This window comes from Diadema setosum, chromosome 4 (assembly GCF_964275005.1).
Source record: "Diadema setosum chromosome 4, eeDiaSeto1, whole genome shotgun sequence".
NCBI lineage: Eukaryota > Metazoa > Echinodermata > Echinoidea > Diadematoida > Diadematidae > Diadema > Diadema setosum.
The window spans coordinates 32,587,439-32,613,056 of record NC_092688.1 but is presented as its reverse complement, the minus strand read 5'-3'; the positions used below and the strand labels follow the sequence as shown (position 1 = coordinate 32,613,056).

The window sequence follows — 25,618 nt, the reverse complement described above, 5'->3', positions numbered from 1 at the left end:
TATCCTTTTGTATTCAAATTACAAATGACCATAATTTTGAGTGAGGACCTGAAGGAATCATGACTGACTTTTTGTGATTTGTCATTTGTCGGCCATATTGTTATTATTCATCTTTAGGATTACACTTGTTTCAGGTATAGGGTTTGGTTGCTATGGTTGCCTTTAGGATTATCAGGCTCCTATACCAGCAAATGAAGTTAATCTTCAAAATGTGAAAGTATAATGGAGCACGAGACAGAGAAAAGTAATATAGAATTGGAACAAGAAGTGATAGAAGGTTTGAGTTTTCAACTAACGAAGGAAGATTATGTTGAGTGGGAACAGCAGTAGATTATTTCTTCCAAATGCTCATTGAAATGCACTAGCATTGTGTATTTTTCTTTAAAATGTTTGTGATTTACTGTTTAATAGCACTCTCACATACACACATACATTAATTTAACTGTCTATTACCATAAGTACATCAGAAGCTTCTGCAGCGCAGAAGAATATATGTGACCCGCTACAACAAAATGATCCTAAAGTCGGGTGAGGTCGATTATTTGAAAATTGCGTGACAAAATTCCCTAATCTTTCTGCTTTAAATTGATATATAACACATCTTATGAAAATAATCGGGTGCGGAGATATCGATGTTTAAAAGAGAGCATGTCGAGACGTATGGGAAATCACTGTTTCGAGAAAAGCGCCCTAAAAGTTTTCCTTGCGACGCAATCGCGATCAAGGGGCACGTAGTCAGTTTTCACCTCCGGACACTAGAAGGTAAACCCCAGCAACCCCCGAAATGCTCATTCAAGCGCAGCGTCGGCGGTCTCCTCACCGACCAATCAGTGACCAGGATGCCAGGAGAAGCGGCTGGGCATAGCGCACCCCGCCCGCACGCACCAGTCGACTTGGCAGTGTGCGAGCTTCACGCTTCGGTTAGCGGCAAGCAGCAAACTGACCAATGAGATCACTCCGGTCGTTGTTAGGGGCGGAGCCTGTCTGTGGCACTCAATCCAAATTTTCGAACCGGTTTCTGCTTGGTTGAAACGCCAAAAACATGGCCCAGAAAAACGCTATTTTTTAGTCTTTCCTTTCATCATTTTGCTTCAAAATTTCGACAGAAGATAGAAGACATGTCAGACTCCAATAACATGTCAAAATCAGAAAATCAGAAGTTTTGACCAATTATGATGCTCTGACTTCAAACTCGATTTTCACGGCTTCGACCGTGCGCGACTTTAGGACCTTTTTGTTGTAGCGGGTCACATATGTCTATAGGTTTTGCGCTTTATAAATTGATGTATTATTATTATGCACTCAAATCAGTTTTTCTCTACATTGGCATTTAGTGTAGGGCATTCTCAAAGTTGTAAAATAAATCCTGCTTTTCCTTCACGGGGGTCTGCTCTTGAGAGTGAGATCTGCCAAAATTGATCGAGGTTCGACAATGTACAAAATGAGTCATGTATGCCTACCTTGAATCCTTTCTGTTCAAGCAGCATGTTGTCATTTGCAAAATATCAAGAAAAGAAGTAAAACAAGTGACATTATTTCAGAGTTGTGAAAAGGACAACTGACGGCAGATGGAGGAAAAAGAAAAATGAACAAACAACGGAAGCAGAAATGTACCCCTCTTCCATATTGCCAAGTACGCTTTCCTTAATTCTGGGCAACCCTCAAGGTATGCAGAGGATGCGGGTGGGGCCACTGATGCACTCCTCCAGGAGAGTATATACGAGGAGCTGAGAGAGGACAGCCCACTGACCAGACAGAAGAGTATTGCAGGAGATAACATCTACCATGAGGTGAGTGACGTCCGCCTCCTACTGGCACCTACCTATATGTTTTGTGGTAAACAATAATTAGAAAAACCCAACAGAGTTTTGCATTCGCTCACACAAAAGCTCTCTTGAGAAGATGAAAGCACTCCCCCTCCCCTGCTAGGTAGTTGAAGTTTCCATAACCAGCCCAGCAAGTTTTTGGAGGTACATACATGCCCTAGTACACATTCATTGCAAGTAAGCAATCAATCAACGCCAACATTGCGTAGTTTGGAATCTTTATCGTGCTGGTGACCAGCTCGGTACTTCGGCATGTTTCGTAATGTTAAGTGGAGAGCCTGTAGGCCTCATAAGTCGGCGAGTTTATTTGATAATAGCAAAAAGAGGGAGATTGAAAAAATACCAATTCTGACGGAAAAGTACGAATTTTGGAGCTGCTGAGTACTAATTTGTGCTTTCAAAGGTTGGCAGCTCTGCCTATCTATCTATCATCAGGCAGCTTTGATCTGTAACCCTCTTCATACCACATTAAATCCCCTGTCCATGGGTAAGTGTGTGAAATTTGTGCGCATGTGACTCATTGGCAGAGAGAGGGCTAAATGGGTCCAACTCTCTCATGAAGGGCAGTATGTTGCACTTGCCACCAAAGTTTACTCGTGTGCAAATCGGTAGGTATTTGTGGAAAAAGGGAACATGTCTTTCGAGTAAAAGTGAAAATTCATTTTAAATGTAAAGCCAAAGGCAGTGGCCCATCTTTTCCCTTATGCGCTCATTGGGTAGTAATTGCTTGAGAATTGCCTTCATCTTAGAATGACTGGAAAACAAGATAATTATTCTCCATTACTCTGCATTGTATCCAGTCTGATGCTTATGCCTTTGCAAGTAGACATCTCAGTGTTCCTACACCAGATCCAATATTTGTGTTTAACATCATAAAAAAAAAAATTGACAACATTGCAGCTGATATAATATTCACTTAAACTGGAGTTACTAATCGAAGTCCCCCTGATTCTGCTGGGGACTTCCTGAAGGAAAAAAAAAGTCAATATCTCTCTAGTTAGAGAATATGAAACTTTCCTTGATCTGGGGCTTGTCTTTACGCATAAAGATGCATTAAACATGCAAATATCTCCCTGATTCTCTTTGCTATCTCCCAGATTTATTATGGTTATTTGTGGGTGCCCTGCTTGAATTGTTCAGAGTTGTTGTTGGTTTTTTTTTTTTTTTTTTTCAGGGGAAATGCTCAAATTTAAGGTTATGTGGTTGATGAAGAGGATGTGGGGGTTGAGGCGAGTTTGTGCAACTCATACCCTGTTTTGGGGAAATTTGAGGAATGGTCAAGTGTCCAGTTCATATCATCGCAGCTGAGCAAAGTCATCAACATTTGAATGTTGTGTTGTCATTGTTTTATTTCAAAAGTCATGTCAATTGTCATGGTGCAACACTTACTAAATTCTAAATCAAGCCTGGAAAGGCCACTACCGGTACCATTTATAGATATAATTGATAGTGTTTATAGCTGTTTAGTCGTCACTGGTGGTAGTGTGAGACCTTTGAATGATATTCACCACTAGTCTTTATTTCATATTCTTTACAGCACATTTAACAAAATGAAATCATTTTTAGATGAGAGATCATGTACGTTAAACCAATAGAGGCTGTTTAACAGTCTGTCTTTTTCCAATGTTCAATTTCATGAAAAGAAAACTCCAGTAAACAATTTTTTTTTTTTTGTATTATGGTGTCACTATCAAGAGACCTGTGAACAGATGCCACCTTCCTGATGGACTATTTGCTATCAAAACACTATTTGTGACCGTGCACCACAAAACGAACAAAAAGTCACACACACTGATTTTGTGTGAGGACTGAATATAGGTAAAAAGGGTCAACCGAGCTGATGTTGACTTTTTCATATTTTCTGAAAGAGCAAGTCTTCTTCTACATTATGCTAAAATTTGGGATCATAAAACGGGCAGAAAAGTGTGCTTTTTAGCCGTTTTTTTGGAACATTATTTGGCAGAATAGCGTCATTAAGTGTGTCGAAAGTGAGTCCCATTTTAATTTCTTAAAAACCTTGTACACACTCTTCACTTTCAAGTCCTATAACTTTTGATGGGATAACGCTACTGCTTTTAAAGTTGGCATTAATTAAGGACAGAATAACTTGATAGGGCATGATCAATTTCAATTTGATCTGATAATCCCTTCATTGTTGTTACTCCAGTGGTTTACATCCTGTTTTTTGTCCCATTCATTACACAGCCAGCATGGCTTGGTAAAGAATTAAGCGCTTGAATAGACACTGTACTTCAGAACCCCTTTTCTCAGTTCACACTTTCCTGAGTGTGTGCCTTCTTTCCAATGTGTAGATAGGTTAGGAGAGTCAAATTGGTTTGAGTTATACATCATTTCAAAGCTAAAAGTCTGCTCTTTCAGAATATGCTCTTAACTAAAATTTCATATCTGGCGACTTTTTGTTTGTTTTGTGGTGCAGGGTCACATTTGTACACTACTGTTTATGGGAAGTACTGAGTATAGTAAATCTGGCCAATCAGATTTTGACTTTTTTGTTGAAGCATTCAGTATTTATCTCCAATCCCTATACTTTTTGTAGCTTCATATGTACACATATCAGAGACTCTAATAGCACCTTTGACAATTTAGCTCAAGTTTTTGCATTGAAAACATCATTGAACAGCCATGGTGCCTTCAAACCATAAACATCAAGGGATTGTAACATATAATTCCTAGTAGATTTTTGTACATGGCACAACTGGCTCTTAGAAGCACTATTTTATTGTGAAAATTTCAATTTTCTATTCAATAAAGTATTTGGCTTAAAAAAAACAACAACATACTATTATTATTGCAAGAAATCAGGCAAAAGTAATCACGACTCACATGTCTGGATTGTTTATGAAAATTAAGCCAATTTGCATCATAGAGATGATAATTATGACTCATTGTGTTTTGTCTGGTTTTCCCGCTCTACCCCGTTCCAACTGAATGATCAAATTTATACACCCACATAGTACATGACGAGGCTGGTTCTGAGAGAAACTGATCCTGCTCAAACAACCGGTATATAGGCTCAGTTTGATTTGTAAATAGTCGATGATATAAACAGGAGCTTTGGTGTGGAAAAGGATTTCATTCGTTATCATTCCATGCTTATCCACTGTATCTCACTGCTGCACACTTATTGGAAGTTAACAAATGCATTTCATTTTGGTGGATTTCATCGATGAGAACATTTTATTACAAAGATGCAATTATGAAGTCATGCATTATAGATTCTGTCTGGCTACATTCTCTAATGCAGTGTTAATAGTCCATGTGGTTTATACATGTAATTCATGTTATTCTACGGTCCCAACATACTCTCTCTTTCAAATCCAGTATATTAGGATGGCTTTTCATGTGTACAATGTATTTAGCATTGAGCTGTATTCTTTCTTTTGTCGGTATTTTTCTTGTTCTAAAATCATTCAGCCTAGTGCACAGACGTCTTTATGTGGGAAATGAGAAGGATTTCTCTATGTTCCACAGCTTTATATACCACTTGCCTCAAATTTGTGAGTTAAGGATGCATTATCCACATGCTTTCATAACTTGTAAGAGCATCATTCATGTTTAATCATTATCCATGCTTTGGTACAGAGAAGAAGAAAAAAAAGTTGAATTTCATGATCATGCAAACACCTTGTCGAATCTATCAACTACATTCTAGCTCTGACAGGGCAATAGACCAGTTTGTAGTTCCACTTTGCACATGAGCAGAAAAAGGTCATGTGTACCAACAGGCATTTTGGTGTGTTGATTCACTGAGATTTGAGCATCTGTGATGTGATGATTATTTGCGTAATCCTTAGAAATAATGCTTGCCAGCACATTCACCAGACAGCAAGCGGGGTATTTCTCAATATCGAAATAAAGTTTTGTAATAATCAAAATGTATTTTGTACAAAACGATGAAATGTATGCTTCCTCAAGTGTTAATTGACAGACCATTCTAGTCTGTGTGAATTCAATTCTTGTGCAAGCAGGATTTTCATCAATATGTCGAGCAAGCTTTTGCATTTTAGTAGTAACATTCAGATGGTGATCCTTAACCTCGAGGGTAAGCTTTTGAACTTTGATCATAAGCTCTATGAGGCGCCAAGTGTCAATCAGTCAATTTCCTTTGAAAATGAGTGAAGTGCCTGGAAATTGAGAAAAAACAGAAAAGACTTTTGTACCAATGTGTACTGTATGGGGTGATTACAAACTGGCTTATTGGTATGGTGCGATTTATATCACTCTTTTCCCCTTCTCCCATGCTTCCATTGACCACCATCATGTATTTCCCAAAAGGTCGGGAAGTCATCAAAGAAACGACACTCCCTTGGCCAACATGATCCTCTATTGCGCTATGATGACAATGACCCCCATTATTTCTCAAGATGAACGGTAACGAGTGCGAACATTTACCGCTGTTCCCCGTATTGTTTTGCTTTGGTTTTGGTTTTTGCAGCATGATGTTTGTGTGTTCGTATCCCCTGTTTATTTCTGCATTCCATTCCTGCGATACCTGGTATGGCTTTATATGCCTATTCCCATGCGTTTTTAGAAATCTTGAGTTATAAGAATGTTTGTGTGTGTTTCTGTGTGTTTGAAAAGTTCATTATTAAGAAGTGTGCTTTGTAAGTGTTCTAATCTGCTTGTTCATGCGTATTATCCCTACTGAAGGGGAGGGTGCGTTCGTTTTGATGTTTGTTTTTGTTTCGGGTTGTTTAGTTGTTGTTTTTAGCTCTGCTTTGAATAAGAAGTGTAGTACCATGTACCCCAAATCATCCTGCAACGTACTTGTATCTATGTGTCAACCAGTGGCAAAGCGTGCTTATTAACCCTCAAAACACCCTGAGTTTTTCTTTTTTAGGCTTGTGCAAAGATGTGTTTTGTCAAGTGTCATGTCAACTGTATGGTAGAAACCTAATCCATGTTCAAGATAATTTTGATGCCACTAAACAGAATAAAGTCACTCTAGCACACTTGAAGAAGTTAAACATGAAGATCACGTGTGAAAGTTGTGCAACCTTTTAAGTTTCACATTAATTCTCAAGATGGTAACATCAGTGATCCAACCACATAATATGAAAGCAAGATGAGGTAATGATATCATTGCCCCATAATTCTCTAATTTGTTTTTCAATGGAAATCATATCTTTAGGGATTGATACAGTAAACTACCACCCTCTCCTCCTGAAGAGTTATCGTTGTAAAGTCACAGCTCTCTTCTACAGAGAATAGTGATATGTACAGTAGATTTTATTTGTACTTTAATATTTTGTTTCAGATAATGGAGATTTAGATATGATTTATAGAAGGCTATGGCAGCATCACCTCACTTGATTTGCAAATGCACGTGTGACCAATATTCTGATCACTTCTCAAAGGTGGAATAACTTTATTACACTGCTTATTCCGGCGATTTATTACGCCTCTTATGCAAATCAGGCCCTCGTGACGTAAAATGATGTGATTTATTCCCCGGAATCTATTCTCAAAGGTGGAATAACTTATTCCCCGGAATAACTATTATGCGGAATAGTTATTCCAGCTTTGAGAATTCGGGCCATAGAGAAAAAGAAATAAAAATTGAAATTCCACAACTTTCTCTTATTATGTGTCTAATTGACACACATTTGGGAGTGGCTGCTTACTATCAAAAAGAGATGATAGAGAAGAAAGCCCGCTGTCCAATCAGTCCTAGAGAACTCTTCTGCTTTTGAAGTGCCATGAGGATTACCCCGTTGAAGACTAGTCCCCAAGTATACTCAGAGAAGTATCTATGGGAAATGCACAATGTAGCAAAATCAGCGGTCCTCAACGGGTTGGGAATGAGGAGAAGGAAAGAGGGAGTGTGCATGTAATAACCCTTCTGTGCTTTGTTCACCAATTGCATGCTGGAGTGCTCTCTTGACACCAATAGACACATGTCTGGAAACTGATTGTCAGTGAATAGAGATTACCTAATCCACTAATCCCTATTGTGACACCATAGCCTTCATGTTGAACAGTGAAAAGGCACATTGCTGCACTTTTGAGTAGGCTTTGCTGATCTAACACTGGTAGTGAAGTTTGGCTGAATAAGGGAGTTCATGGTTAGCACATGTCTCATTTGACCCCTACACCACAGACTTTGAAATAACACGGACATGTGTTGTGATCAAGAATTCCTTGATGAAGCATGGCATCTTCTATTAAATCAATGTTGATAAAAGGCATGGAGAGATTTTGCTAAACAGTGTTGATAAATGACTTACACCTGTACATTCTAATTTAGTCCGGAACACATACATTGTACTGACATAATTCAGATTCTTATAGTTGCTCGAGACTTCTTTACATTTTAAAGTCAGTGGCAAATACACAGACATTCTCATTTGACCTTTGTTTTGCACATGCACAAATCACAACCGTGAACTCCCTTATTACTGCATGCTGATGAAAAAGCTTGGCAATTCATAAAGCTAAATGTCTTGGCACATAAAGGGTTAAATCATTTTTGCAAGCATGTGCACATGATTAAATGTTCACATCAATATCTGCCATACAATCAGTCAGTGTTTACATACTTGTTCTGCCACGGTGAATGTCATGGCACGAAAATGTTGCATGTTCGTTGCTGATAGCTCCGTGGAAAGATAACTCGCCACGTTTACACAGTTCCTGCTCGGGAATGCCTTGCTAGCCCAAGTGTGACATTTGACAAAAGCGCTTGCTTTCCAAGTGTGACTTTGGCACAAACACAAGTGTAATATTGCACATTTATAGCTCTTTCTTCTAGTGTACACATATGTGATACTCAAAAGCAGTCATGTGATCATACACTAATCTTGTCTTCCTGGTCTTCCCCCATTCATAGTGAATAAGTGACTAGGGCAGGCTTCATACAGATATATTGCCTTTTTAGAGGTGTAATATACATGTAACACCAGACTGAAACATCAGTCTATATATGCTGGGGAAGTTGTTCCATGGAGACTACATCTGGCTTCACGCAATCCCTCCGGAGGAGAACCATAATAAGTGAAAAAATGTTATAAAACTCTTCCGGACAGACAGATTTTTCTGTCTAATATTGTGTGTATGTATATATATATATATATATATATATATATATATATATATTATATAACACTTGACTTCCCTACAAGAGTTACCTTTTCTATAAATTTTATATATTCCTCATTTCTCTATTCTTATATATAGTAAACCCAGTCCAAAATAAAAAGAGACTTTCCAAAACAGTCTACAAAAAAGCACTCGATTTTGGGAAAAATTTGTTACAAATTGATCCATCAATGTGCAAAAAATGGCTTTTGCTACTGAAAATGATGCTCCCAGGTTCGCCAAAAAGCGAACCTGGCAGCCAGGTTCGCCAAAAAGCGAACCTGGCTGCAAGGTTTGCCAAAAAGCGAACCTGGCCGCCAGGTTCGCAAAAAAAGCAAACCTGGCTGCAAGGTTCGCCAAAAAGCGAACCTGGCTGCAAGGTTTGCCAGAAAGCGAACCTGGCCGCCAGGTTCGCCAAAAAGCGAACCTGGCTGCAAGGTTCGCCAAAAAGCAAACCTGGCTGCAAGGTTTGCCAAAAAGCGAACCTGGCTGCCAGGTTCGCCAAAAAGCGAACCTGGCTGCAAGGTTCGCCAAAAAGCGAACCTGACCGCCAGGTTCGCCAAAAAGCGAACCTGGCCGCCAGGTTCGCCAAAAAGCGAACCTGGCTGCAAGGTTTGCCAAAAAGCGAACTTGGCCGCCATAGTTCGCCAAAAAGCGAACCCCCTGCCAGGTTCGCCAAAAAGCGAACCCCCTGCCAGGTTCGCCAAAAAGCGAACCTGGCTGCAAGGTTCGCCAAAAAGCGAACCTGACCGCCAGGTTCGCCAAAAAGCGAACCTGGCTGCCAGGTTCGCCAAAAAGCGAACCTGGCTGCAAGGTTTGCCAAAAAGCGAACCTGGCCGCCAGGTTCACCAAAAAGCGAACCTGGCCGCCAGGTTCGCCAAAAAGCGAACCTGGCCGCCAGGTTCGCCAAAAAGCGAACCTGGCCGCCAGGTTCGCCAAAAAGCGAACCTGGCTGCAAGGTTGGCCAAAAAGCGAACCTGGCTGCAAGGTTCGCCAAAGAGCGAACCTGACCGCCAGGTTCGCCGAAAAGCGAACCTGGCCGCCAGGTTCGCCAAAAAGCGAACCTGACCGCCAGGTTCGCCAAAAAGCGAACCTGGCTGTCAGGTTTGCCAAAAACCGAACATGGCTGCCAGGTTTGCCAGAAAGTAAACCTGGCTGCCAGGTTTGCCAGAAAGTAAACCTGGCTGCCAGGTTTGCCAAAAAGTGAACCTGGCATACATCACAAAATCCTTTTCAAAGAAGAGAAAATATTAGGTGCATTTTGATGAGCCTATCTAATTGCTATCTAATTGTTGTCATTATATTTTCCTTCAGTAAATGTGAAATTACCACTCTTGGTTTTGTGTATGAAGAGTTTAGGTAAGTGCACAAACATTTGTCAGTGACAATCAATTTTACCTGTGTGATTACTCTACTAATTGTTAATTTCAGCCCATTGGGCCATGTATGTCTGTAACAAAACAAAACAAAAAACATGTTTTTTTTTTTAAGTTTTACAAATTAAGCACTCAGTAAAGAAGAACATACTAATTGAATGCAAAGCAAGCTCATAACCCTCTTCCGAAACACTCATAAAGAAACTTCTGCTCTGTAATAATTAAGTAGTCAATTATTGTTATGGGCAAGTCCAAGATATCGCGCACCTTACGTATGGGACATTCAGAGATTTCAAACCTCTGAAAAGTAATGAAGGAGCACTTGGATTTTATTGTTTATCATCAGGAGGACTGGTATCCTTGAGAAGAATATTGTGTTTAAGTTTGGTGTCATTTGACCTTGGGTTGATTATTTTATTAAGAAAAATATGCCAACTTACGTATGGGACCAGAGAAAAACTGGATTTTTCAAAATAAAGTTTGAACTGAAAATTCTCTGAAAGTACCTTACTGATCAAGTTCTGTTTGGAAGTGAAGAAAGGTACAATACTGAAGTATCTTTCAGCAAAGTTTCACTGCAAAAGAATAAAGCATATTTTCATGAAGTTGGTTTAATTAACGAAAGTACACCTTACGTATGGGACATGGCTCAACTTACGTATGGGACATTTGTCTTTAGTGCACAAATGCATTCATGGGAATGACTTTAAATTTCCCCATAGTGTCATATTCAGTTCCACAAATCATGCTACAACATGTAACAAATGAAATAGACTTCTAAGTGGGTACTTTCCCGGTTCAGGTACCCAGCAAAAGCTAGAATAAAACAAATAAAAGTAATTACCAATTTACAATTAAATGTCTTAGTTTGGATTCCGTCATGCATTAACACTGTCCTCATGATGTCTACACATGCAGATATAGTATACTGACACTCTATTTCTAGCCCATTTGTAATTACTCTAGTCAATATTTTTTCATCAAATGAAAAAAAAAAATGAGCAAATTCTAGCTTGTGACCTTGATATAGCATACATGTACATGTACAATAACTAATTTGTAGTCTTGATAATTTCAACTTTAGAATCAAATGTCATGTACAATGTATTTGCAGATACAGTTTGAAGTGGGTACTTTGAGTAGCTCTAGGCTTACCTTGCAAGTTGTCTAAGTTTTTATAAAGCTTTATAATTGTTTGAAATGCAGCACAAAACACAACAACAAGAGTACTTCATTTTGCTCTGTGATCATCATGTTTTGCCATGTGAATTTTAGCTGAACTGCAAAATCAATCAAATTTTAATGAAAGTTTTAGATTTTAAGGAGATAGAAGAATGTATGTACCAATGCTGTTTTTTTTTTTTTCAAATTGCTTGGCTTCGTGTCTATGAAACCAAAGACGACAAAATTTGTGCTACTTTGTACATACATACATGCTTGTGTAGTGATACAGGAAAGATTATCATTTGCACATTCAAATCTAGATTTGAAACACTTAAGTAACTCACTGATCTGCAAATTACAATTTTGAATAAATTCTAATAACCTCATTTGATCATACACTACTAGATTGCAGTGTATGTTGATAATTGTGTAGATGTGGGGTACAAAGTAAGTATGAGTTGATGAAGGTGTCTCAGAGCACATCTGTCTCTTCAAACACAAAATAGAAAAGAAAATTGAATTTCCTATTTGTTTGTGTAATTTGTGTTTTTAGCACTCCAACCACAGAACCAGTATTGATATTGTGGTTTATAGCAAATGTAAACTATAGTCTTCATTTTACAGGATTTTCAGAAATCATGTTCATGACCTTGATAAGTCATGACATATTCTGAGGGTGAACAGTTGAAATATTAACAATCATATCAAAATAAAAAGTACAAGTGTATTCTCATAGGGTTTTTCCTTTGCTATCAACTCTAGTAATGACAAAGTTACCTGCTCACACCTTAAAGGGACATTCCAGACGATTTTCATAATTTCATATATCATGTAGTTCATAAATCGACAACCCCATGTATAGATTTGTGGAATTTATTGTGGTTCTTGAGCAGAGAAACAATACTTTGAAAAACCTTGAACAAATTACACTGAACAAGGATGATGACATAGGAGGTTCACATATTTCAGAAATGTAGCAGTATAATTCCATTGCAATACCGCTTGCTTGCGAGTTCACCTGTGTATAATCTATGCATGCCTTCTTCTTTTGTTCTGCTTCCTTGAGCCCCAACTCATACATTCTTATGGTGACTCTGCCATGTCATCATCCTTGTTCATTGCAATTTGTTCTAAATTTTGAAAATATTCTTATTCTTCATCCCAAGTATCACAAATTCTGAAACTCTGTCCTCATTATAACTAATTTATAGTTGTTCAAATGTAAAAATCTGAAAATCATCCGGAGGTTTCCTTTAAGTGATTTTTCTTTTCAGTAAGACCTATAATGTTGTCATTGATGCGCGCCATAAGCACAATTGTTTTGATTTCGCTTTTGAGGCTGTACAACCTGTGGTACATGCTGAACAGTGTACTGCACCTAAAATGACACTCAGAGAATCCCATTCTTGGACAAAGTCATTTTGTAGAGAGGTAAAGTTGAAAATGATAACTGAATTAAGAAAATGTCCAATATCAAAATGTTAACGGGGAATGTTAATTTAAGACCAGCTGCACAGCCTGTAATGAAAATAAGAAATTACAAGTATAAATGAATATTCTTTATTTTCCTTTCTTAATCATAGAATGACTCAATAATGCTGTTCTTACACTCTCCCTGAGGTCAACTGAGTAGGAGAGGCAGATATATAGACATATTCTTCAGAGTAGGTGCAAAGATAACCATTAACCAAACAAATGTAAGGACATATAGCATCCATGTCAAAAGGCGGTTTTCCCATTCACTTTGCATGTAATGTCCCATACGTAAGGCATTTGTCCCATACGTAAGCAAACTTTAATTAGTTATAAGATGAAGGACTAATTAAATTTCCTTATTTAGTTTTGCTAATCTGGAGTTGAAATGAATAAATTAGAACTTCCTAAAGTATGATTGGTCAATGTTACAAATCTTCAGAAAAAACTTAAAAAAACATACTCAAATCCTTACGTATGGGACACTATGTTCTGGGAAAGTGCATAATTTGCATAATTAATGTGCTGACCTTGTCTTACCAATTGCAGATTATACTAACTCATACAGGGGTCATGTCCATAAAGGAACTAGGTCAAGGACAAATTCAACTGATTTTAGATGAATATTTATAATTTGTCCCATACGTAAGGTTTGTTTTTGATTTATGCAAATCAAGGCCATATTTCTTGCATAAATTTGCATAATTCAATATTTTCTTTGCTGGAAATATATGATTTAACTCTTTGGCTACAAGATGATATCAATAACTTTTTGATAAAATCAAGATGAATTTTGAGCATCTGAGGGGACATTATCTTGGACTTGCCCATAAAAAGTGTACATCTGTAACAGACACATATAGTGTGACTGTATGTGAGCTTTATAATTTCATGAGGATTGATTTGTTGATTTTATTTTCTGATGTTTATTTGTGATTTAATTGAAAGGTAGCATGGAACATCTCGATAACTATTATTAAGTTGGAATACTTGTTAATTAAAACTAATTAGCAGTGTTTGTTTGTTTGTTTTGTTTTTTGTAGATTGCATTGCACACATATTAAAAAACAACTTTTGATAGTGGGTGTGCATGGAAATTAAGCCTTTTGTAATTTTGTAATTCGCAGAAAGATGATAAATGCAGCCTTTAGGCCTATGCTTCTCCTATATTTTCTACATCGCACCTGAGAACTGGATTGTATTCGGCTATTAGTATTGATAGATATAGCCCTGCATGTGGTGTGTGAGTGTGTGAACATACATACATGTAATTATCCATACATGCCAGGGCTGTCAACATAGGAAACTAGTTGAGAGTGAGACTCCCATAGGCCAATGCTATTAGGAGTCAAAATGCGTGAGATCAATAGAAATGCATGGAAATGAAATAAGTTTTAGATCGAGTGAGAAAGGACCTTAATGCATGAGAGTTGGCAGCCCTGACCTGCACATGTATGCAAAGTTTGTGTGTGCTAGGCTTTGCATTCTGCGTAACAAGTTTGAATATTTTGCACACTACACAGCACACACATGAAGTGGAACATTATCATTAAATGCAATTTACGTGTAATGGTAAAGCAAGAACTGTAACTACAGGTACACAATCAATGTAATATTTTGCAACAACATTCCCGCATGCATATTGATCAGAAGAAAGCTATATAAAGTTATAGGGCCAGTACCAGGTATCGCACCAACATTTGATGAAGTCCAAATGTCAAATTGACAAACATAAGTAAGTCAAATGCTCACAACTCATAAAAGGATATACAGTAGTTCTGGACACTCAATCGAAATGTTTATTCACAGCTCCTAATCATTGCATGATCACCATCCAGTGCACCACTGGCCTCATCCTGTGAAGTAAACAGTTTACAAGAGAATATGGGATAGACTTACAGTTGTACAAACTACATGGTGTACGTACTATGAAATCCGTTTAACAAATTTGTGAGTCAGGACACCGCTCTCTTATCACAGTCGTCATCTTATGGCGAGTCCTCTTCTTCAAATGGCCATGTTCACGATGAGCAACATATACATGCTGGTTTCAGAGGATTTATATTGTGGGGATGGAAAGTGTGGAACGATGTCTGGCCTATGTCCATCAGTGCAGGGGTCAGAAAAGGTCAAGACCTAGCCAACTGCCAAATCCGCAGAGGGTTCAGTGAGTGGAATGTGATAATTCAGACACACTAGCACAGTGCCTGCACTACACATAGCTATACAGTTCTTATGGTAGCGTGTGTGCAAACCAAGGTTATTGATAATGTTTTGGTGGGAAGCCACTTGTATGAGATGTATTAAACTAACAATCCCACCTCATCCCTGCTTGCATGTGAATATATCATACACATGAACATTATAAAAGGGGATGGCTAGTACAGGGCTGCCATAATTGGCAACTATAGTTGAGAGTGAGACTCCCATAGGCCAATGCTATAATTTAGGAGTCAAAATGAGTGATATCAATAGAAATGCATGCAAATGAAATAAAGTTTTAGAGTGAGAAAGGACCAAAATGAGTGCTACAATTTGTAGCAACTGTTCAGTGGGAATGCTGGGGGATGATTGTTCCAATCCTTGTGGGATAGAGTACTTTATATACCGGTATCTATTGTTGTGTGAAAATTATTTGCTTGAGAATTAATGGTCTCATATAATTATTATTCAAGTAATGTGCAGTTCAATGTTTCCAGGTTAGCATGCCTGACAGTGACGGGGCATATACTGCACATTACTTGAATATGAGATCATTCTGAGGCAAATAATTTTCATTCAACAATAGATATACATGTATAATATACTCATAAAAGAATCCCACAAGGATTGCAACAATCACCCCTCAGCATTATCCCACTGATTCCCACTGATCAGTTTGGTAATACAGGCTATCCCTTTTAGTATGCATTTCAGTTAATTGAAACAGGTTTGTTTAGTATTTGTTTGTTCATGTGTTTGCTTGTTTTGGCGATCATGGCGATCATGGAAATTTGACAGAACTCCACAGTAACATACCCAGTTTTATGTTGATTGTGAAGTTAAGGCAATTTAGATGATTTTGATAATTTACATGTGAATGCTAGAAGCTTAATAAGAATTATAGTGAGCTGCATGGTTTCTTTATTGTCCTAGAAGCTGCCTCTAAAAACCCACTTCTTACGTATATAGACATACAAATATCAGGATACTCTTTTGCTCAGGCGTATATATAACTTAAGCTTAACAGTTGGGCCGTGGGTGGACGTGTCATTCATGGTGCGGCAACTGATCTCTTATAAGATCAGTGATGCAGCTTGCTTGGAGCATACGAAAAAGCTGTATGGTGTCTTCAAGAAAGCACATTGAAACAGCATCCACATATCCATGATTAATGGTAGTGCAACGATCTTATGGCATGTAGGCCTACACAGCAATAACACTGCCTTGGCAGTACCCTGAAGGCCTATGTTTTTGGTAGTAGATGATTTAATTCATCCGTTCAAAGAATAATGAGCGGGGTATTACGTAAACAGGAGAAATCAGAAATTCAAAAGGAATGGTGCAAAAGTATACTAGTGCATTAAGATAAGTACTCAATTAATGAATGAAAATTCATTTGCATTTGATGAGGATCGACTATAAGATCACAAATGAAATTGGGATCCTTGTTCAAGCAACATACAGACTCATACATTTGCTATGGAGATCAATTACCTTCACATTGACAGATATGAAAATCATTACTCAAAGTGAACAGAGGGGCTACATTGCATCTGCAGACATTGATAACAGGAGGAAACCCATACTTGATATCATAATCTGTACTTTTTGACATCATTTTTATAGCTCACCTGAGCTGAAGGCTCAATTGAGTTATTGCGTGTGCTCTTTGTCCGGTGTGTGATGTGCGTCATGCGTTAATTTTGTACTTTCATTTTCTTCTTGAAAACCCCATGACTGATACAACGTAGTTCACCAAACTTGGCAGGTAGCATCCATCCCGAGGGGAATAGAATCTCAATTTATGCAAATGGGCACCTTTTTAAAAAAAGTTATTTATGAAGTTTTCAGGTGGAGAGGCAGTCCTATACATCGATCCAAGTGTTTTCAATTTCTTTAAAGTTTTTTTTTGTGTGTGTGTGTGTTTTGCGTTTGTGTTAAGAATTATTCAAACGAAAAGTGCAAAGATGATGGGATGTACCCATGATTTTTTTTTCTTTTTTTATGTCTAGAACGTCTGGTATTATTTTATAGAAAGCTTTTTTTTTTTTAAGTCACCTTGATATGAGGTCCTCATCCTTTTCATCCAATTTAGCTATACTGCCATGTAATTGATTAATTGTAAGCCCTAGGGATCTCACTAATCTGGCTGTGGTGACAGAACAATAATGTTTGTACAGGCCTATGCCAGAATGAATGTATTTGCAAAAGTTAAGGGTCCCTTTAAGAAAACCAAACTTGGTGGCACACAGAGTGTATGGTGCACACAGCAAAGTGCAGATACAGTGGGCTAATGTTACTTTACTCTCCCCTGACCATGAGTCTGGTGAATGTTTTGGCCAAGTCTTATTAAGGTGACATTCTTTTTGACCCCTGAACTGTACAGGGGCAAAAGTTAAATACTTTCCCCACAATACAGCATACACTGGACACTCACAGAGCTACCAAGTCTCACGCATTCTGCGTGAGACTCGAGCATTTAGGGTCTGTCTCACGATCTCACGCATGGCACCCATTTTTCTCACGCATCTGGTGAAGTCTGCAATTTGGGCCAAAAATAAGGAGCATAGCTCAAAGGATTAAAGTGATAGTTGCAATTGAAGGTATATTTCCCTTATGCCTTTCAAAATTAGTAAAAAATAGTCACTAAAGTATGCACCAGATCACATCATTAAGAGCTAACAATTTAAAAAAGCTCCCTACAGTGGGAGTGGGACACCCTCCTCGTTCGCATGCGCATGAGCGCCAAGACGCCGAGTCATAAAAATCTCACTCATAAAAGTTTTTTGAACTTGGCATCTCTGCACTCATTGTGAACATACAACTTCCTGCATTGAGAAAGTATAGTGTCCAGGGCTCTTTTCATGAAACTTGTTATGAGTGCCAAATTGCAATTATAGCTGTTGTAATGAAATCCTTACATGATTGGATTGGCGCAGAACAAATTTGTCACAGAAATGTGGTAGTTAATGTCACGGATAACAAGTTTTGACTTTAAGGACCCCCGATTAAGAATATTGTTAACAGGTTCCATACTTTAGTTGCTAAAATTTTTTCAGTTACCCCTTTTTCCTTTAATAGCAGAGTTCTAAACTGTTTTGGCATTGTGATATTGTTATGCCCTAAAATTGAAATCAATATTTTCTTGATTTACCCTTGACTTCAACAAACCTCAATTATAAGGCTTTACATTGTTTCATTAGGTGATCATATTCGTGTCAGGTGGTCGCGTTACCTACTTTTCGTGAATAACATGGCCTAATATACAAAGGGTTGGGTAAGCAGAGACTCCATACCCTCCCGTTTTCAACTGGAGATCTCCCGCTGAAAGCCCATTTTCGCAAAATCTCCCGTTCTCCCGATTGAGATTTTATTTCTCCCGCCCTGGCTCTGTGTCTCCCGGTGGAAAGGATTTCTTACTTATTGCTATCGTATGTTGAAAAAATAAGCCTTAGATAGCACCAGAGAACATCTAAAACCCTAGGAACTTCGCGCTTCGCACACATTAACTTGGAGTCTCCCGTCTGTTAGGGGTTTCGGGCGGGAGAATCTCCAGATCAGAAGGTGCTTGGGGTTGGAGTCTCTGGGTAAGGTCAGGTCATCGAATGCAAAGTATGCTGCTTCCGGCCACCCAAGAAAGGGTATGTGATTGCAGTCTGATGAGTAAAACTTTTTTTCTTTATTTTTTCAATGTTTTTATCGAAGAAAACACATGACATACAAACAAGAACAAAACACTACATGCATTATAATTTGATACAAAATATCAAACAAGGCCTGACATTAAAGACCTAATAAAATGGTTTAGACATTCTTTTCTTAATGATGTAATAATATTAAATGTTAAATTCTAAGTAATTCTATGGTCGTGCGGGGTTTTTTACTGTTCTGAATTTTGTTCTACATTTGTTAACATAATGGATGCAATTTCCTCGGTTTTGGAAAACTTTCTATACTTTGGCACTATCACTTCTAAATTGTGATGACATCTAAGAACGGAGTCGTCGATATTGATTGTCTGGTTGATAGCCAGCGAGCTTGCAAGGCTATGCTAGCGCAGCGCAGCGACAGCCGGCCGGCGGCTAGCGCTGGCTGGGGAGCGAGCTAGCGAGCGCATAGCAGGCGCTGCATTATTGTCATTGGCTAAGCCTTTAGACAAAAGAATATTTAATGAATTGTATCGGATTTAATACTGCCAATAATACAGATTACAACTGTGGTACGCTTGGATATTCATTATTTTCGGCAAACTCGTGAAATAGGCCCCACCACTAATACTACGGCGACTCGCCTGTTTCAATACTCGTGAATTCAGCCCCATCGTGTGGCGTTTCGGTAGGTAAGCATGGCGGTGGGGCTGCCTTCCATAGTCAATACTCGTGAATGCGGCGAAAATGACTTCCTAATATGTCCCTTGACTAATTTTACGGCCAATTTAACCATAATTACAACCCTACCTAACCCTAAACCCTAGGACCTACCCTTGCTTGCTATAAACACACGGGTACGGTGCCCACGCACTGCGGTGGGGCCTATTTCACGATAGCCCCACCACCACTGCGTGTCTGTACTACGGCGACTCGCCTGCTTTATAGGCCTAAACCTACTCGTGAATTCAGCCCCACCGTGGCGTTCATCGGTAGATAAGCATGGCGGTGGGGCTTCCTTCCACAGTATGATTTGTAGCATAAAACAAAAACTACTCGACCAAAATTGACGATCATTCTTGGTATCGTTTTTCTTAGAAAATGGCGCATCTAAATTACTGATAACAAATATTGCAGAAACTGACCATGGGAAACTGGTTAGGCCTTTCTTTTTTTTTTTTTTTGAGCCACGACCCACCCTGTATGAACATATCTTTCTAGAGTGTAACCTCTGTACTTCTCGTATTCCAAACAGGCTTTTGATAAACAATCAGATCACAGGTGCGGTGTGGCTAGCTGGGGCAAAATTAGCCCATAAAAGCTTTATACGCGTGTATTCAAGGGGACTCATCGAAAAGAGTCCGTATCACGGAATGAAAACCATTCAAATTGATATACAGAGAGAAATAACACTTAACAAAGCATAAGAAGAGAAGATGATGGAATCATAAAAAGGGAAAATGATGATTGACAGAGGATAAAAGGGGAGGAAAGATGGAAGATGAGATGAAATAAAACAATACTGTAAATAACATAAGGGGAGGAACAGTGGGAAAATATGACAAGATAATATAAAACATAATGAGACAGAATGACATATCATAGGGAAAAGGATAAAGATTAACAAGGTATAGCTCAAGGTGTATTACTCCGTGCAGACATTGCCTTACCTCGAAGATATGAAAAAAAAAATGAACTCTTGTCAGTAAGATAGAAAATTGGTGTGTTTATCTGTTTTTTTGAACAATTCCACTAAATGGTACCATTGATGACTATTTTGTACAAAAAAAAACCAACATCTTCAGTCTCCAAATTGCTTCATCGAACTGAAATCAGAATCAACCTAAGATGAGATAGGAATGGACAAAGAAAATGATGGATAAGCTAAGATAGACAGCAAGGAAAGAAAAAGAAAGAGCTACATCCACACAGATTAGAAGCTCATCGCCCGAAAATAAAAACCAAGAACAGCTTTTCATTTACTATGATTTTTTTTACACTGTAGATGTTCAAATTCTTGTTAACTATCAAATAATAACAAAGAATCAAGTCAATGCTATTAAATTTCAGTATTAAGAAAAATTGAAGTTGCAACAAAAGGAGACGCTATAAGGAGTACAAACACACAACTTAGGAAAGCAGAATGGTGAAAGTAAAAGAAACACACGCACACACAAAAAAGTTAAGACTGATGTCAGAAAATACAGATTACGAATAAGTATAGGCCAACACGTACTGCAGGAATCTCCTCTTGTAAACAAAGCTTTCAGAAGCAATGTCTATCATGAATATTAGCCCCTCCGTCCACTTTGAATCATGATTTTTAGGTCAGCCTGAGGGTAAAAACATTAAATGTACCTCCAGAACAGTTATTAGTCATTCGTGAATTCCAATACGAATTGGATCTTGGACACGACACATCTTTGCTGCATTGTTTAAACAATTGGGATCCCCATTTTATATGCTAATGCCTTCATAATATTTGTGAATTCAGCACTCATTTTGTACCCTAGTAGTGTACAATTTGCACCATTCTCATAGTTCCAATTTATTCTCCTGTTAGTTACCCAAACCATTATTTTTTGAAATATTTAAATCATTTTTCACCAAAAGCATATTGCCCAAACAATGTTTTGATACAAGGCATATGTTTATTGCAGGCCGATAATGGATATGGATGCTGTTTTCAATTTGTCTCCTTGAAGACACCATACAGTATTCTGGGACTACTAATTTCGCCACAGCAAGCCGCACTGCGCCCACGACCTGCCTGTTCAGTGAAAGCACACTGACATATGCATAAATGCAAAAGAGTATCCTGATATTTGGAATAGAGTAACATCACAAGTGGGTTTAACCAGGTTTAAAAGGGACCAATTACTGGGAATTAAAGTTATATTTGCGACAGGACAATAGCAAAACCATGTTTATCTCTAAATCAAAATTGCCTTTATCTTCACAGTTATTCTTAGATTGGGTATGATTATATAGTTCTGTCAAATATCCATGAACACAGGCCATCTCCAAAAACAAGCCCACAAAAAATAAACACGTTTCAGTTGTGTTTCATGACGTGAATAAATTTCCATGATCGCCATGATCACCAAAACAAGCAAACACATGAACTAACAAATACTAAACAAACCTGTTTCAATTAACTGAAATGCATACTTACAGGGGATGGCTACTCTTACCAAACTGATCAGTGGGAATCAGTGGGAATGCTGAGGGGTGATTGTTGCAATCCTTGATCATCCCCCAGCATTCCCACTGATTCCCACTGAACAGTTACTAGCCATCCCCTTTAATGTTCAAGTGTATGATACAGAACTGTATATCCATGAGCAGGGATGAGGTGGGCCAGTTAGTTTAATATATTTCATACAAGTGGCTTTGTCCCACCAAAACATTGTCTATGGCCTTGGTTTGCAGACACACTGCAATGAGAACTGTACAGCTACAATGTAGTGCAGGCACTGTGCTAGTGTGTCTGAATTATCACATTCCACTCACTGAACCCTCTGTGGATTTGGCAGTTGGCTAGGTCTTGACCTTTTCTGACCCCTGCACTGATGGACATAGGCCAGACATCGTTCCACACTTTCTATCCCCACAATATAAATCCTCTGAAACCAGCATGTATACAATTGTATGTTGATCATCGTGAACATGGCCATTTGAAGAAGAGCACTCGCCATAAGATGACGACTGTGATAAGAGAGCGGTGTCCTGACTCACAAATATTGTTAAACGGATTTCATAGTAGTTTGTACAACTGTAAGTCTATCCAATATTCTCTTGTAAACTGTTCACTTCACAGGATGAGGCCAGTGGTGCACTGGATGGTGATCATGCAATGATTAGGAGCTGTGCATAAACATTTCGATTGAGTGTCCAGAACTATATCCTTTTTTGAGTTGTGAGCATTTGACTTACTTGTGTTTGTCAGTGACGTTATTTGGACTGTACGTATTAAATGTTTGTGCGATACCTGCGATACCTGGTACTGGCCCTATAACTTTATATAGCTTTCTTCTGATCAATATGCATGCGGGAATGTTGTTGCATAATATTGCATTGATTGTGTACCGGTATAAAATAGTTACAGTTCTTGCTTTACCATTACACGTTAATTGCATTAAATGATAATGTTCCACTTCATGTGCAAAATATTCAAACTTGTTAAGCATAATGCAAAGCCTAGTACATACAAACTTTGCATATGCAAGGCCATGTATGGATAATTACATGTATGTATATGTTCACACACTCACACACACACCACAAGCAGGGCTATCTATCAATAGCCGAATACAATCCAGTTCTCAGGTGTGATATAGAAAATATAGGAGAAGCATAGGCCTAAAGGCTGCGTTTATCATCTTTCCGCGAATTACAAAAAGTCTTTCCATGCATACCCACTATCAAAAGTCGTTTCCAAAGCCCTGTGATAAACGTCTTCAGAAAAGTTGCGTTTATTAACTCATAGCAAATAGTATACATAGCTAGGCTAAGAGGGTGTATACTCTCGCGATTTCGCACAAAAATGGATGTAGTGCGCCATGGGGCCTCACATTGAGCCCAACGGCGGTCATTTTAGTAATGAAACCGCAAGCTTCATAACACGTGAGCCTATGGAGGGAATCCTACCTTCCTTTCATTTTCTTCATTTTAAGGAGACACACCACAGCGGTAAAATTGCGTATCAGGCTTCAAAATATCAGCAGAAGTATATTTTCTGTTGATACATTAAAAAAAATTTGAAGTAATGTCACTACTTTTCAATCTGTAGTGCATCAAAGTTTGTGTTTGAGCTGAGAAACGCCATCTATCTCTTTCTCTCTTGTTTTCACTGTCTTTTACGGGCAATTCCATAATTACAAACGTACATTTCATACACTTTAAAAAGCTCTAACAACTAGACTTGATTTCATTCACAAGATTTGATACTTTTAATTTCTAACATCCATCTCGAAGGTAAAGTGATCACAAAATCATATTCATTATGATCATTACTTTGACCTTGATATGATGAAAATAGGGCTGTTACAGACGTACTCGCATGAGTTGAAATTTCTGACATTGGAATGTAAAGTGGAAAACTCTGTGAATTTTGGGGTACTTTCCAGCAAATTCATTCTTTTCATTCAATTAGATGTTAAACAACCCAAAAGTGCAGAAATGAAGAATTATTTTTTTTTTTTAAATTAGCAATTAATTGCACCCTTTTTGTGTTACGGATGTACAGTATTTTACGGACGTACAAAATTTCCGTTACAGACGTACGTTTTGAAAAAGTTATTAATTTTATTATTTTGATGGATTTATTTTAGGGATCTTATTTTGATGGATTTATTTTAAGATCCCTATACCAGAATTCAGTGACTTCTCATGCTGTAGGGTCTTAATCTTAATAATTTGAGATGACAATTGCATTTTTTTACTGAAATCTGCAAAAACCTTCCCCAAATCATCACCTTGCATACAGTTCATGCTTCACTGAGCAACAGGATGATTACATTATTCAAAGAAATATCCTTTCATGGTAAATTAGCTTGTCAGTTGGTCATGTTGTAGCCTATTTCATTTTGACAAACACATTATTGTCTAGAATATTAATTTGTAGAAAAGAAATTAATTTGATATTGGAATCAGATTTAATTAATGCCACCATAAAACTATTTAGGGATCCATTGCTCATGTATGCAGTACACACAAAGCTGTGCAGAAATGGTTTGCGCCACACATGAAAAATTGATGGTGTAGGCCTACTATATTTTGCAAGCATTTCACACAAAATCCTTTCAAACATATCTGAATTGTAGAGTCTATACCTGATCAAAGTTTTGAAATAAAAAAGAATAGATACATTTGTACATAAAAACAAATTGACAGTAAACTATCATGATCACCAGAATAATAATCTTAATGTGGATTTTGAAAATGTGGATTTTGAAAACACATCATGGTGTCCCTTGCTCTATGAATTGTGAGTACTCCAAAAATCTTTTATTTCTCAGCATGTTAAAAACAAAATTATACTGGTTTGTATGGTTAAAATTGAAGTAGTAATTTCACTTTTTTGGGGGTATTAAAAATAGTGTAACATGGAATGATTGAGACTTTAATGGATGAAGGACATAATTTACAGAGCAAAGAGTTTGAATGCGAGTCCCAGACTCCAGCTACGTGTAAACTGACCACGATTGCCATCAACTGTTTGTAGTGTGATTTTTCTGGCAGTGTTTTTTGTGGGGTTTTTTTGTGTGTTTTTTTTTTGTGTTTTTTTTTTTTTTAAGGAAAATATTTGATCTGGTGATTTGGTGACCACTTGCAGGATACTTGACATTGATCCTGAGATTTCTGCCCTTAGTGCCCCTATTTAAAGAACCTCATCCGGAAATGTTTCCATGTGATATTCATCTAAAACACTAAATCCCCAACATTTACATCAAGTTTATCATTCACTGACGTGTCATCTTCAGGTTTCTCATCTGGACTGACCATGGAATCAGAGATCTTAAACCTGTCTAATTGGACTTTCCTGTATTCTAAAGCATTCAATGGTACTTTTGATACTCACATTATGCTCCTTATATACTAGTAGGCCTAATGACTGTGTGAGCATTTGGTACAGGTACAGCTATTTGCAAATAGGGGTGCCTTTGAATCCAACTTCTCTCTCAGTTGATATCATTTCCTTTAGTAATCACATCTTTTGTGGGATTCTTAGTATTTCTACCTCATAGCTTGTTTGTGGGGTTGATGTAGCTGCCCGCCCATTTTACACATGAATGTCATGTATCTCCAAACTGCTCCTTTTTTTTTTCTT

The 25,618-nt window shown here is 38.0% G+C and overlaps 1 protein-coding gene across 2 annotated transcripts in view; it reads left to right on the top strand.

Annotated features, from left to right (window-relative positions):
- LOC140227150 (uncharacterized) overlaps positions 1-25,618 on the top strand; it is a 40,743-nt gene that overhangs the window by 9,385 nt on the left and 5,740 nt on the right. Inside the window, exons 8-9 of one of the 2 annotated variants that reach the window (XM_072307581.1) lie at positions 1,667-1,790; positions 6,123-6,218. In XM_072307581.1, the coding sequence (XP_072163682.1) occupies positions 1,667-1,790; positions 6,123-6,215 (217 nt within the window). In that variant the 3' untranslated portion in view covers positions 6,216-6,218. The remainder of the gene's footprint in view (positions 1-1,666; positions 1,791-6,122; positions 6,219-25,618) is intronic. The other variant, XM_072307582.1, reaches the window with a different exon arrangement.